The sequence below is a fragment of the Mauremys reevesii genome, linkage group 8 (genome assembly GCF_016161935.1).
Source record: "Mauremys reevesii isolate NIE-2019 linkage group 8, ASM1616193v1, whole genome shotgun sequence".
Lineage (NCBI taxonomy): Eukaryota > Metazoa > Chordata > Testudines > Geoemydidae > Mauremys > Mauremys reevesii.
This window is the reverse complement of record NC_052630.1, coordinates 51,287,388-51,303,057: the sequence shown is the minus strand read 5'-3', so window position 1 is coordinate 51,303,057 and position 15,670 is coordinate 51,287,388. Positions and strand designations below refer to the sequence as shown.

General features: G+C 41.5%; 1 protein-coding gene across 15 annotated transcripts in view; it reads right to left on the bottom strand.

The window, feature by feature from the left end:
- RASAL2 (RAS protein activator like 2) overlaps nucleotides 1–15,670 on the bottom strand; it is a 313,872-nt gene that overhangs the window by 36,586 nt on the left and 261,616 nt on the right. For all 15 annotated transcript variants that reach the window (XM_039484239.1, XM_039484235.1, XM_039484236.1 and 12 more), the window contains 2 exons: nucleotides 12,543–12,652; nucleotides 515–668 (listed from right to left, as the gene is read on the bottom strand). In XM_039484239.1, the coding sequence (XP_039340173.1) occupies nucleotides 515–668; nucleotides 12,543–12,652 (264 nt within the window). The remainder of the gene's footprint in view (nucleotides 1–514; nucleotides 669–12,542; nucleotides 12,653–15,670) is intronic.

Here is a 15,670-nt window from a genome sequence, read left to right as displayed (position 1 = left end):
CCACAGAATTTAATCCCTTGATTGCCTGACAAAGTTCAAGTTTGTTGACCTTCCGGACACCTGCAAGGCCTCTGTTTACTCAAGCTTTTCCTCAATAACCTGCCAGAACAGGGCTTTTGGAGCAGAGCTCTTATCAGCTGACTTCTCAATTTGGTCATATTTAACTGTTTTTTTAAAATGTACTGTAAAAGAATTCAGATTATGAGGAGTGAAACAAGCAAGCTTAAGCCATATATCTGCATGCACATTACAAATGCTTAGATATGTATCAGATACACAGACATTCAATTAGAAGAGTATAGTCACTTAAAAGATTTCTTCCCATTTACTGATAGATGTCATTAGCCCCAAGCACTTTAGAATCTTACGATGATGGTCTACATCATAACCTCAAGTGTCTGAGAAAACGGATTTATTCACTCACTTAGGAAATCACAAAACAGTGCACACTGGGGATGCGTACTGACTGACCACACCATGCAATCTGTACTTTTATGGGGTGGAGTTTCTTTACCTCAAAGCAGAAGTCTTGTCCAAGGATACTGCTGTGAAGTGGTTTGACAAAGACTTTCTCTTCAATCCCAAGATCCAATGCCTCCACTGCGCTGCCCGGGCTAAGTAAAGACTCATGTGAACGAGATTCTTTCAGCTTTGGCAGTCCACGAGACCTGAAAAAGAGAACAAATGGGGAAAAATAAGAGGGGGTCAGGGAGACCTCTCCTGAACAAGATTTGGCAAGATCCAGAAATAAAAGGAAGATTGAGACTGATGAGTTAACCAGTCTGTACAATTTTACAAGTACTTTATAACCCTAAAGAAAATAAATTCCGTCAGTCCCCTTTTGGCTCTTGCTGACTTCTCAAAGACACACACCTCCAGCTAACTTGTCACCTTTAGAGTTTTGGGACCAGTTTTGCATGTCAAATGGTTTACAATATTTTCAGAATTAAGTTTCCATGTGATACTTGTATGTTAGTGCTTGTTTATTCAAAAAAAACTTAGTTTGTGACAAGCTGGAGTGTAAATCTACCCTGCCAGGCACCAAGTGTCCATGTTGACCCTGATGCCATGCACTACAAACTTGTCAGTGTGCTTTAATCTACTATTTCAAAGCAGGGTAGATTGAAGTGCACTACAGTAATTTGGGTGTGCAGCAGAGGGTCCACACATGCACTGGTGCTGCAGGCTAGTGCAGAGTAGACTCTCACCCCAGCTTGCTGTGACCTACATGTTTGTGTAGACAAGACCTGCGTGAAATAAAGTAGATCTAGTGCAGTCTACTGTCAAAGTGGCACTGTGAAGTACCAGGTTTCTGACTCCAGAATAAATGTTATCACCTCAGGTTCCTTTCTCCTTGTGCATCACTACCTGGAATAAAAGGTTCTGCAGGTAAAATTGTGCTTTCAATGGCACTACTTTGGTGGGGCTACTCATGTCTAACTGATCATCCCTGTAACTGGAACTTAGTAAATGAAATGACTGATAGTAAACATGAAATAGAATCCAGGTCTCTCTCTTACTGCATTTGATTCTGCAGCGTGAACAGGGATAAGAACAGTAAAAACATGCTTAACCCTATATCACAATTCAGCAATGCACAGCAAATAAGACTAAGCATAAGGAGGAGCAGATGCGTGAGTAGTAGTGCACACATTTTTCAGAGTAGAGCTGCACTTTAAAGCAATACTTTCTCACCAAGGTTTCCCATCATAGTTGGGCCACAATGTAGGCCAGGTCTACACTAGAAAATTAGGTCGGTTTAACTACATGGGTCAAGGGTGTGAAAAATCCACCCCTCTGAGCAGCATTGTTAAGCTGACCTAAATCCCCATGCAGACTATGCTAGAATTCTTCCGTCGACCTAGTTACTGCCTCCCAGGGAGGTGGATTACCTACGCTGATGGGCGATCCCCTCCTGTTGGCATAGGTAGTGTCTACACTGAAGCGCTACTCTGGCGCAGCTGTATCACTGTAGCGTTTTAAGTGTAAACAAGCCCTTAGTTTCAAAGCAAAAACATTTACCAATGACTATTCAAAGAAGGATTGGGAAGGTTTTGTTAGCTGTGCTGGCAGCTTTACTCTCTGAAAAATTGTACTTCCCCTTGAAACTCTTTTTTATGAAAACCCAATACTTCATAATATTAAAGAAATCTTAAACTCTCAATACCATAGCAGCAGCTTTATTGAGGGATATTTGAAAATAGGAAGCCTTCTCCAAATGCATTTTTGTTTCCATCTTCACCAGTTCTAAGGCAGCTTACCAAGACATGGATACCATGAAGGATAAATATATTAAGAAGCAAGCAGAGTTCACCTCATTTTAGTTTTGCACAAGATAAGCTACTTCTGGCATGCCGGTTGATTCACATGGGATCTTTAGACATTCTCAGAGAAAATGTAGGTTACATTAAATATATTAAAATGATCTAAACAGAGGGAACAGCTGCATTCTGATAAGATGGATGCTACAAAAAAGATTTCAAATACAAATTGACAACATTAGTATGAGCACTTTGTCTGCACTGTGATTTTTTTATAATAGGTTACAGCAGCAGCTTGTACCAAGGAAAACCTAAAACCTCAGCCATGTATAATTGAACACTTGCTGCAATTAGGTAGGGCAAGTCTAAAATAAACACACCACAATGCACCACTTTAATATTATTCTATGCAAAATCCTCTCTCTAATTTAAATTTCTCCTCTAAAGAAAGAACTGCTGAGGTCACTTGGCTACCCAAGTGGCAACTCTCCCAAATTCTCAGCAAATTCAGTTCCAAAAGAAGGTCCTTTAGTGAATGATGCCAGGGAACTGGCTGAGAGCGCCCACAGCTAATTCTAGCCCCAACAGCTCACAGCAGAAGAATATGGGGTGGTCAGAAGTGAGGAGAAGACAGACGACTCCTTCCAAAACAAGGCAACTTTTCACAAATCCTGATTAAGCCATCACATTTGTAGCATCCTAGGGTTAAATGGCCAACACATTCTAATTTACATCAATCAAGCGCACCTACATGAAGCAATTGTACAGCCATCTGGCAGTGCACCCCCAAATCATAGTGGTGCCACATCACAGCCTCTCCAAATCTTTTTCTGGGCTACATCTCAGAAAAGAAATCCAGCTGTGCAGAGGAAGAAATGCACAAAATCCAGCAGTAGTTTTATCTCAAGCCTTTGGTTAAAAGTTTCAGATGAATTTTAAGCCAGGCAGGAACATTGGTAGGAAGAAAAGCTACTCCATCCATACACGTTTAGTAATATCCCTTCTCCTCGTCCTTCATGCTGGATCTTGCCCCTCAGGTGACACAAACAAGGTTCCTGGCGGTGCGCAGCCTGCTCAACACTGGGCCTGTTTCCATGGTGCTGCATCTATAAGGAGGTTAGAGCTGGAAGACAGCAGGGAGAAGCAGCAGCCAGCAGGGCTCAGGGAGCATGCTCTGCAACAAGGCAAAGGTGACCTTTCAAGCAAGGAGGGAATTGCTCTTCCTTGGATTTAACAAGTTAACTAGATCCTAGATGGTAAAGAATGGCAAGGAGGGAAAAATATCTTTAAAAAACCGCTAGCCAGTGGCCTACTAGGAATGGGGTGGGGGCTGAAGAAAAATACATCACAGAAGTTCTATTTATCTTTCTTCACATATGATCTTCCCCCACTGGGAGACATTTACCATATCCCACCTCGCAAGCTAAATTTTTTACTAACACATCTGTTTTGTTTCCTCTGCAGCATTCTCTTTAGCCTACTAATTTTGAACGTGCTTTTATCTCAGATCAACTTGAATATAAAATGGTCTTGTCTGGTCAGGGGAGAGGGGCTGTGAATAAGTTTTAGCAATTCCTGGAAGTGACTCTATTTTCTCCTGCACAGATTTCTTTTTGGTGATTGGTTCCTTTCAGCACTGCCAGGCAAACAACTATCAACTGATTAAAACTCAACCTCATTCTGACACCACAGTGATACTGGAGAGTTGCTTGTTGGATTAAAAGTGAATGAATGCATCTGCAATTGTTACAATGTATTTTTCATTTATTAGTAAAACTGTTTAGTATCTATGATACTGTTGCTCGGGACATAATTTAGTCAGAGGCAATTGCAATAGAAATAAATTTTATTTCTATTAAAATAGTTTTCTGCTTCTGTTAAAAAGTCTCATCCAACATTCTGTTGTTGTAATTAATAAAATAGACAATTTGCCCACCCCGTTACCTCTCTGGCCTAGACACACAGTTAATAACTTAAAGCCGCTCACTTATTTTTCTAATGTCCAGTGATGATGCCAGATTAAAAGAGCCTTTCCCGTATTAGATGGAAAGCTATTGGAAAAATGAGTACTACTTAGAGTGTCTGTGAAGAGAGAGGTAATCCCAGAGAAGCAGGATTACTATAAACAGGAAGATCAAGCAGGCCCAGCGTGGGGGAAGGGTTGTTTGCACAAATCTGTTTCTATTAAACAGCTCCATTAACAACCCAAATCCCGATTTCAATTACACTGAACCTTAAATGATTAACCTTTTCCCTACTATTTCTTCTATCTACTGCACGTGGTAAAAACTCGACATAAAGGAACACATGGTTAAAATGCATCACCACCAACCAACCATTTCTATCATGAGAAGTAGCGGTAGGAAGAGTGTGAGGGAAAACATTTCAACTTCTCACCTCTTTCCAAATGCTGATGGGGAGTGGTCCTCATAGTGAAGTATGCATGTTCCTCAATCAGAGCTTTGACAATGCCCCAAACTACTGACCCAGCTGCCGAATCCCACCACTACTGACAAGGTATCTCCAGCAACACTACCATACAACTCCAACCCCAATCTGACCCTGTCTCCTTGCACATCATGATTCAGTAGTTCTCCTTTTCAGGAGGATTTCAGTTGTGAGTAGAGGAGACTGGGAACTGAAAACCTCAGGCTTCCAATGGCAGCATCTGACACACAGTAATCGATTAATGAGCCACTACTGTATTCTAGCAAGCATAAGGGGGAAAAGGGTTAAAAACCTAATTGCTTTGGTAATGAAGCTGTCCTGCTGATTTTGACCTATTTAAAAGCCACGCTACAAAGTACAAAAGGCTTTCAATTACTCAGCATACTAGGGAGAGCATTATATTGTTCCAAAAGCCAACACGGGAATATCAATAATCGAAAAACCAAACATTAAATAAGTACAGCACTGAAGGAACAAAATCCCATAATATTTTTTCTTCATCAACAAATGAAAGTAAAGCTCAAGAACATTGATTAGAATTATATTAGTAAGGAGAGCTGAATTCTGCTCAGCCCAGTCACCCAACTAAAACCCATTTGTCTCAACTGTCCTCAAATTAAAAAATTGTCCAGAAAGTTATGCCTGTATGCTTCAGAAAAATCCACAACACAACACCGATGCAGTAATAGAGATACTTCCTAAGATCAAAAGGATTAATTCAATACTTATCCACAAAATCAAGAGAGAACCTGGATTCCTGTGTGGTGGAGTTTCTGCTCAACATTGCAATTAGGAATCCCAGGTCCGCTGAACTGAACCCTAAAGTCAGCAACAGCATCTCAGTCCGGAAGTACAGGTGCACTCAACCAGGGCTGAAGCAGTGGATTCCCATGGCAAGCATTCATTCTATAGGCACCACACCCTGCTTGGTTTTCCAACTATCAATTAGCAAAATGTCCCACTACTTGGTCAACAATTCTAGGAGTCTAACCAGTTTTATTATATGTTTGTTTATTCACTATTGGAAACTGTAGTTTATTTGTTGACAATGAACAGAACTCAAATGTAAACAAGAGCCTCTGCTCTTTCTGAGCACAGAGATTCAGATCTTGTTTAATTGCAGGGCCCTACCCAAAGCCCTAAACTCATTGTTTGAACCATGTATGTTTAATTTCAAAGCCCTTCGAGCTCTCTCTCCGTACAGATCACAGCTTGTCTAACATAAATCTCATATGGTGCCAAGGAACATCCTGCAGAATTTCACAATCATAACATTATCTTTCCTCTGACAATCATAGTCCCTACTGCTAACATTTCAGACTCCTTTATTTTGCTGAAGCAGATACTTAACTATAAAGTTTCATTTAAATGCTATTTATGGAAATGTACTATGTAGGGTGGAGCCTCCTTTCTGCATGCCTGAGAGTGCGCTGTGGGTTACAGAAATGCATCTGCCATGAAGGGGGATGTTTATAAAGGGGCCACCTGAACTGGCAGCCAGGATAGAGTCTGTATCCACAAAGGGAAGGTTTATGACAGGAAGTTTAACATTGTGGGCTTGTTCAATTTTTCCTGAAAAACAAAGCAGCTACATAAGACCTGAAAGCAGTGGCTGAGAGAAACACTCACTAGAACATGACCAATGAGACATTTCTTTAGAGACAACCTGCTTCATCCCCTCCTCCCCCACCTGGCACTCTCCAACATGTAGACAGAAATGACATATGTTGAATGAGTGCTCCTGAGTGAGTCACTCCTTAATAGCGAATTGCGTAATACAGATTTTATTCTCAAATCTCAAACAGGGTAAAATCACCCACTTTTTTTAAAACAAGGATTAAGTAGAATGAGTGAATGAGAAAGTGAAAACACTGCATGATTTGTTTCCATTTATCTTATCTCTTTTCCACCTTCGTACTACAAAGAATCGAGGGGAAAAAAAATGAGAGGACCTACCGATAGTAGAAAGAGCTGGTCTGAGAGCAGCGGTAGCGCTTCACCACGAATCCCAAAGCCATGGCTACTAGCTGCCCTGGTGCCTGGCAGGGTCCATTCTTAGCAAGCACAGAAAGGAACGTTTGGCAAACTACGACTATCTGATAATGCCATAACATCACTTTTACTAAATCAGGAGGATTCCCACGTGGCAGTAAATCCCAGCAGGGCAAAACCCTCCCAGCTGTTCAAAGAGCTTTAATACCGTTGCCGAGAGCATATGCAACCAGGCTCAACCATCTTTACTCCCCACACAAACAAACCGAAGGGAAGGATTATGAGGCCGGTTGGAGATGCTCTCAGACTCCCAGCCACAAACTGACTATATTAATTTGGTCTCCTTGCCCCATCTCCTATCCAAAGCATGTTATCCATGAACCTTTTATGCTGTTTTACCTTTAGATTCAGTAGACATGTTTTTATGCTTTAGGAAGACACTCTCAACACATGTAAGATGCAAGTGTGTGAGATGAATGCAATGGGAACCAGCCTAGGAAAAATGTGAAAGAGAACACAGTGCCAAATGCTCTTGCAACATGAGATACCTACATCCAATACAGTATCTCTCTGGGATGCAGTGTCTGGATAACTCCATTCAAATCTGGCTTCGGTCACAAATGAGAAGGGAGTCTGGAAGTTTCAAGCTAGAGCACTGTGAGATCCGAAACAATTTTGCGAGCACAGCAGGCTCTGCTCAGGAGATAGCCAGAAGCTGGAATAGCTGAAGTGAGGTAAGTCAGTGACAAAACAGTGCTGTGGAAGATGCAGGCCCAGACTGGGTGCACAGGTATTGTGCTGTTAACATCCCAATTTTGAAGAGCTGGCCTGATATGCCAGCCAGCTATACTGAAACCTGGTTTTGAATCCAGTTTCAGTATATTTAAGCTGGATGATCAATTGCTTCCCCACTGCAGCAGTCCCAGCTGCATCCTGTATGGCAGTTCTCATTCTCAAATCCCCTTCCCTGCAACGTTCCTGGGTCATCTCTCTACCTCAAAACAATTCTGCTCACATCCTGAATGAGATACAAGTCTGCAATACCAAATCCTGAAACACACCAGAATAGGTAAATCTCCTGGCATCTATAGGTATTTATCTATAAATTGCACCTCTATCACTATAGAACCTGAACATCTTGGAACCATTAGAAAAATGAAACTGCAATATCCATCTCTCTCCATACCCACCTGGTAGGAAGGAGCTTATTTTTGTGAATGATTTTGGGGTAAGCTAATGACATTGTGTATTTTACTACTACTACTAATGTTGCTTTTTTTGTGAAATGGGATGAAGTAAGTCTCCTGCCTATCTAGCCCTATAAACTTGCATAAAGCCATGAAATCCTTTGTGAATATCTCCTCAGATATGGGTGGCATGATTCACTACGGATTAGGCATGGAAAGTTCTTATATGTAATAAACCAATAATAATAAAGGGGCAGTGATGACACAGGCGGTTGGGAAGAATGCTAATTCATTCATATTAAATAAACGCAATTATTGAAAAACAAATGCTAATATTTCACCTTTCTTTGTTCACAAGCTATTTTTAATGGTTGCATCTTCCTCTTTTGTCCTTTGAATAAATAAACTCAATATTGTTTTAAAGAGGCTGAGAATATATTTTTAAATTCCTCTTCCTCCTCCCACCCCACCACCCTCTCTGGTACTTAGCTCTCTCTTTCTATCTTCACTGCCTCATTCACACGTGAATTCTCAGTTGTCTTTTCATACCATACCAGACAACTGTATTTTCTGAGACCTTCAGCTTCAAAGTGAAACTTACTAAAAAATCATTGGTAAGATTTACTGTACAACGGGGTTTAGCTTCCTTTGTGGTTGTACTTATAAAGTAATGTATACAATTACACACGTTCAAAGATGCTGTATTCGAGTGGTGCATTTCCGGATAAGAGGCCACTAATGCAGACACAACTCCATTAAACATTCAGTCTCTTCCATGTAAGGTGTCCAGGAGGTTAGTACTGCTACAAATGCTCATCAATTTCTTTCCAAAGAGATTGAGGCAGTATTCTTTTCCCTCATTGTCCTGCAGCACAACACTTTACAAATGCATTGGCAGAGCATCTGTGATGTCAAAAGAAATTGCTACACACTTCAAGCAAAAGAGTAATACTCTCTTACAGAACAGTTAATTTATTGATAGCAATAAAGACGCTGGGGTGAATTTTATTATTGGTAGATGAAACCTAACTATTCTCTCCTGGCTCGCTGCTTCACCTTGGGCCTTTATCTACCCAACTTAGTCCCTTCTCCAAATGAACAAGGATTTGTCCTCATTGTTTAGATTTCTTGGCTGCCTGTGATAGCTCCTGCTGAGTCCTTTAGAATTCCTGTGCAAATATATTAAAAATTCAATGTTCCTGTCACAGGGCCAAGGGCCGGCAAAGTCACAAATGCCAACAACGCCCTCTGGCCACTTCCCAGAAAAAGGACTGCTATGCTCAGAGAGTGCAGCAAGCCTGGTATTAGAAAGCAGAGCAGCTTAATCCCCAACTATCTTAGCAACTCCTGTCTGGCCCCCTCCTAGCAGCATCTCTAGTGCAGGCACAAGGTGGGGGAGGTGTTGGAGTAGAAGCTGCATAGTTGATAGGGGAATGGGGAAAGGTGACAAAGATGTGTGGGAGGTACAGACTGCTGGGGCAAGAGGCTTACATGTGGGAGTTCTGAGGACAGCGCTGTAAGAGGGAAAGTTGGTGTGGGAGCCCGGGGAGAGGAGAGATAGGGAAAGCAACAGCTTTCCATCACTCCAGCCAGCCTCCCTTTCAGGCTGCCATGCTTTGCATCTACCTTTCCAGCTCCCTGTTTCCTCACCTCCTACACTGGGCCCTATTACTAGAACACCTCAATTAATTTGCCCACTGAGCCATTATTTTTAAATCCAGCCCTAGGCGTCTTAAGAGGATCATGGCACACTGACACAGCAGACTGATGGTGCCAACTGCCATTAGGGCCTGAAATAGAATGTACAGTTTGCAAATCATTGCAAAGACAGCCCAGGAGTCCCTTAGATCTATCTGATCATTCATGTTTGCATGCTAAGAACCTGCATGCTGTTTTCTAGGATTAAAAATAGGGTGTGTACAGTAGCCAGCTTGTACACCAAAGTAATTGGTGTTAAATGCAATTACCCCCTTTCGCCCCCCAGAAAACAGTGCTTCCCTTATGCAGTAAGAGCAAATGTCCATCAATTCACATGTAGCAAGACAGCATTCTCAGCTGAAACCAAGTGTTGCCAGAGGAACACAAATACAGGCTGTGACGGTGCACCCCCTAAGGCTTTATGGAAATATGCTTATGAATGTATATGTGACATAACTGGAATATGTTTTATGCTACATGTGCCATGTAACATATCTTTGTAAAGGTTATGATCTACTGAATATATTCATCCTATTTGTATGCATGTGTCATTATTGTATTCGATGTTATGAATATTGGCTGTGTATTTGTTTGATTTTAAATAGCCTTAGTAAGGCATTTGGACAGATTCTTTAGAAAGGAATTTGCAAGTTAAGTGCCCAATCAAGAAGCACTTAATGGACAATGGATTTTGGAAGGCTCGGATCCACATAAGAAGTCTACATGAGGATGTTCAAGGTAGCATGTGAACCATGGCTGCCACCTGTAAATTCTGAGTCATGCATGGACATGTGAATTGCCCATGTGACTCCAAAACTCCATCTTGTAGCTGGCATTCTACACAGGGGGAGGGAGGGGTATCCATCCACAACAGAAAGTCTATTTAAACCCCTGGGAGACCCCTCATTTGGTCTTCAACTGGCTCAAGAGATGGCAGCTCCACCCCCAAAGGATACCTGAAAGAAACTGGAACAAAGGACAGTAACCACAGGGGGTATGAGTGATTGCTGCACCCAGACTAGAAGGAGACTAGGCTGTAAAAGGAAGCTTACTGGAACACCTCTGAGGGTGAGGTTTTATTTGTATTCAGTTTTCTTACTGTATTACGCATAGACTTGTGTGTTTTATTTTATTTTACTTGGTAATTCACTTTGTTCAGTCTGTTACTACTTGCAACCACTTAAATCCTACTTTCTGTATTTAATAAAATCACTTTTTACTTATTATTTAACCCAGAGTATGCATTGAGACCTGGGGGAGGTGGGGGGGGGGGGCGCAAACAGCTGTGCATCTCTATCTGTGTTATAGAGGGTGAGCGATTTTTGAGTTTACCCTGTATAAGCTTTATACAAGGTAAAATGGATTTATTTGGGATTTGGACCCTGTTGGGAGCTGGGCATCTGAGTGTTAAAGACAGGAACACTTCTTAAGCTGCTTTCAGTTAAGCTTGCAATTTGTGGGACGTGCTTCAGACCTGGGTCTGTGTTTGTGGCTTGCAAGCGTGTCTGGCACAGCCAGGCAGGGCTCTGGAGTCCCAAACTGGCAGGGAAAGAAGTAGTCTGGATACATCAGTTGGCAGCCCCAAGGGGGTTTCTGTGATCCAACCCATCACACAGTCTTTACACTACTCATGGGTGTGATATTTTATATCAGAAAACTTTGTTTAAAGTTTTTAAAATCCCCCATTAAAAATAACAGGATATCACCAGGTGGTGACCTTATTTACCACACTTAAGCCTATGGAGTAAATTTTCATAGCTGAATTATAAGTGTCTGATAATATGAGTTTATGACAGACCTTTAGCCACAACAGCATGGGCGACACGGCCATGACTGAAGGAGCAGCACATCGCCCACTTTGCTGGCTACATCCTGTGAGCAGTTTCTCCATAACTCACAAAGCTAACAAGGCCTCTAACATCTGAAGCCTTGCTGTCTCCACTATTTTATGCGCTGCTTTTTAGACAGAGAAGGCAGCGCTATCGATTGAAGCAGCGCAGCATGACAGACGCAAATAATGAATTCAGCCCAGCAGAGAGAGTGAAAATGCATTACACACACAATAATGTTGTAAAGTCAAAGAAGCCTGTCAGGGTCCTAAGTATGGGGAAGCCCATTTACCACTCAATCCAACTCTACCACTGGGCTTCATGGAGTAAAAAATAACCTGTCTGGCTTCCAATTAAGACAATCATGACACTTTACAAAAGCGAAAAATGCAGCTGAGGCAGGTAAAAACAAAATATAATTGCCCCTCCCCAAGCCACCAGCAAAAAACAAGCAAGCCTAGATATACGGACTGAGCGCGCTAAGGTGGGTCTAACCAAACTAGCTTCTGAATTTTGGGAGCTGTAGCCCCGACTTCTAGTTTTCTGAAGAATAGGCCCTGCTTCCATTAGAGAAATTCACACTGCGGTAACTACATGACTGTATCTGACAACAGTATGAATCCCCAATAGTGATGCTCTGCAGTACAGTATATGTTAGGGATTTGCATGGTAACTACATCACACAACCCCTAATGAAGATGCACTGCATCAGGATATTTGTGTTTGCAGTGGTGTAAATATACTGGTGCAAATTTCTCTAATGCAGACAGGGCCACAGTATTGTATTGTGAAACTTAATGCTTATAAGGTGTTTGGAGACCTGGGAGGAGAAGTGCTAAAAAAAAGAACAAGATATTTTAGTGCAGACACTTAAGCAAACCCCTTTTCACCAGCCATCTTTAGGACTAGTGACAATCTCATCTGATGTAAGCACGTGCAACATTTAACAATTTAACAGGCTAACAGATATATTTCTGCTAGTTTAAAAAACAAAACCACTCTAGTTGTCCCTCATTTCTGTCAGTTTGCAGGCATGCTTACACAGACTAACATGTTTTGCCAGGCACTTTTGGAAGAGTTGAGCTGAAACTACCAGCCTCTTCCCGAGAAAGTGCAGAGACTCCTACCTGTCATCAGCGTTGCGGATAGATGGAAGACGGAAACTTGTATTCCTGTCCAGCTTTGACTGGCTCTTTGTCCTCTTGATGGAGCCTTTCAGACGTTTGCTGAAGAAGCCCTAAAATGAAGTGTCATAGCAAGTGAAACAGGGAAATGCTTATGCAAGTAATGACTAAACAAATGGGCCTATCTCTACTTTATAAACCAAAAATGCTTCAGTCTGCAACAAAACTCAAACTGATCATAATCCCATTAAGGTACAATAAAAATTATTGCATGACAAGAGGAGAAGTTATAGTACAAAGAGTAGTAACGTGACATTTCCAAATTTTGACTGCATGACATACAGATTGCATTACCAGACCATCAGTTAAAGTACAGCTGTGTTAATGAGTGAGCAATGGAAGCCACACCCAAGTATTTTGTTAAGAGAAAACACACTGAATTTTTTGAGCTCAGCATTGCTTGCTTATCTCATCTTCTGTCCTGTAAATCACTGAGTACATGGCATGCATTTTAAGCCATACCGTGCCAAATTATTTCCAAGGTTTGCCAACACAAGCATTCCTGGCCCAATCAAGGCAAATTTAGAAATTCTTAATCCAATAGGATTAAGCAACATTTTATTTGCTGAAACACCTCTCTCTCTTCTTTTTGATGAAAGAGTCAGACACAGATTTTTCACTTCAACTCAGCATAGCTGTCATGGGATATATCAAATGCATCTAAGTTAAATTTTATTTCTTGATGGAAAAGCATAGCATGGTAAGAGAAATTTGCCTAACTTCAAAGGCTGTTTCTCTATAAGCAAAGTCAAGGGAGTTTTATAAGAGATGTCAAACACAGTTCCACCCTCACTGGTGTTGAAAATTCACTTGTCGCCTTCCTCCTCTCTCTTCAATTTCTAACTCAAATTGGTTCCCCTCTTCCCTCCTTCTCTAACTACCTCTTGAGGTGGAGGACTGAGTGTAGGCTCTGTTCAATTTTCGAATGCAGAGGAGCGTTTCAGAGGCCAAGCGTTTCACAGGCCAAAACTTACAGAAAATTCTGAGAAAACTCCTCTCCCCCACCACCCACAAATTCTTCAGTTAGCACTACATGCCAATATCCTCACCCTCATTCAGCCTTCTTTAAGGGAAATGTGAGGAGGGCAGCTGATTAATAAAAGCCTCTCCCACCCTCTTCTCCTAAAATTGGTAAAAAGATCTTCTGAGCAGAAGGAGATCACCTCCTCCCCAAACACAATACCAGCTGAAACAGGAAAGAACTTGCACCAATGCAGCTGCTTGAGAAGTGCTCCCCAAACCTTTGCACAGCCACATGACCCAGTGAAATGATTACTATGCTGAAAGAAGTCTGTTTCCTGCACCTGCCGCTACATCTGGGGCTGGCTATCCCCCAGATTAGGGGTGATCCTTACCAGGCAGCACCCTACAAAGTTGGTTAATGGATAGGCAACAGCTACCTAATGCTCCTTGACAAACCTTGGGAGAGAAGAAAGCTTTTCCCCTTCCCAGAAACTAGAAGAGGCTGAGAAGAGAATGCAGCCACTCCTCCCTCAATGCCCTCAACCCAGAAAATATCAAAGTACAGGATACATGTAGTCCATTAAGGGGAAAAGATATCTGAAAAAGGGAATGAGTGTTTGTGGCTATGCACGTCACTGAAACTCTAACCAGGTTCCTGGACCTTTTGGGCCAGATCTTGAAAAAGTGCCTTTAAAAATGTTGGAATTGATCCAGAAGAATGAAGGCACTTTCATTTAGTCTGACTTCCCATCACAAGAGGTAACAAGACCCAGCTACTGGGACTTGGCCCTGGTGGACCCAGGCCACATTCCACGGCATGCTCAAAGTGCAGACGCTGAGAAGCTGAACACTTCTGCTGCGCTGTGCCATGCCCTGCACACTGCCCCTGCCTTCCAAGCAACAAACTAGACAGGCCTCCTGACCTGACAAGAGTCAGAATGGGGCCCCCAAATGTTTTAAAAGTGAATTGACTCCATTCCCAGCAGAGATGGACCCTGACTGTTAACGCTTTTAGTGTTTCTAATCATTTCAGCATCAGATCATACATTTAGAGGGACAACGGACTTTTTTTTTAACTGAGCAAAAGGTATAATAGGTTAACTGGTCAAATACAGCTATCCTAATGTTGGTTATAAATGACAGCTTTCGGGATAGCCAGATGTGTAGTGCTAACAATCTGACAAAATAAAATAAAATAAAAAAACGCAAGCTTACTGGGAATTATTTTCTTTTGTTTCTGAAAACACATTACATTGTTTGCCTCTTAGTTGCTCTCTGTACTTTGCTACAGGATCACATAGGGCTGATGGTTGGAGATGAATAAATTGGGAGCAGCAGGAAAATTCACACATGCTAGAAAAAACAAGATGAGCTTTTTGACCTTTATATTTCTTTGCTAAAAGAAATCTCTCGAAATGTGGAATGCAAACATCAAGGGGAGGCGGCATCCAGCATTTATTTGCAGCAAACGCTATCCAACTAAGAAAAAGAAGAAATCTTTTTAAACACTGCCTGAACAAATTTTTCTTTCCCTGAGTTCAACACTATTATTTAAAGAGACATTGTCCAGTTAAAGTAATTTTTAGGAAAAAAATTCCTTGTCAATGCTATTAGTAATACCTTAGCGGGTAGGTCTCCCCCCACCCCATTTTTTTTGTTGCTATTTATGCTACTTATATTTATAGCATTTACCTGAGCACAGACAGTTGAAAACAGACACTTTTTGGTTCTCATTTCCTAACATGATGAAATGTCTGGGTTTCAAATAGTACAGAGGAATGTTTCTTTTTAAAAACAGTTTACATTTCATAGAAACATTTCCATTGGTGGTTTAAAAAAAATGCTTGTTACTTCAATTATAAAAAAAACAGGTATACAAATACTTTATTAACAACACACCAGGGTGTTTATGAGGATTAACTAGATGCAAAGCACTCTGAAGATGAACAGCACTATATGAATGCGGACATTTAAGTAGTTAAACACTAAGGGTACATCTACACTACCCGTCGGATCGGCGGGTAGTGATCGATCTATCGGGGAGCAATTTATTGCGTGTAGCGTAGACACAATAAATCGATCCCCGATCACTCTCCCATCAATTGCTG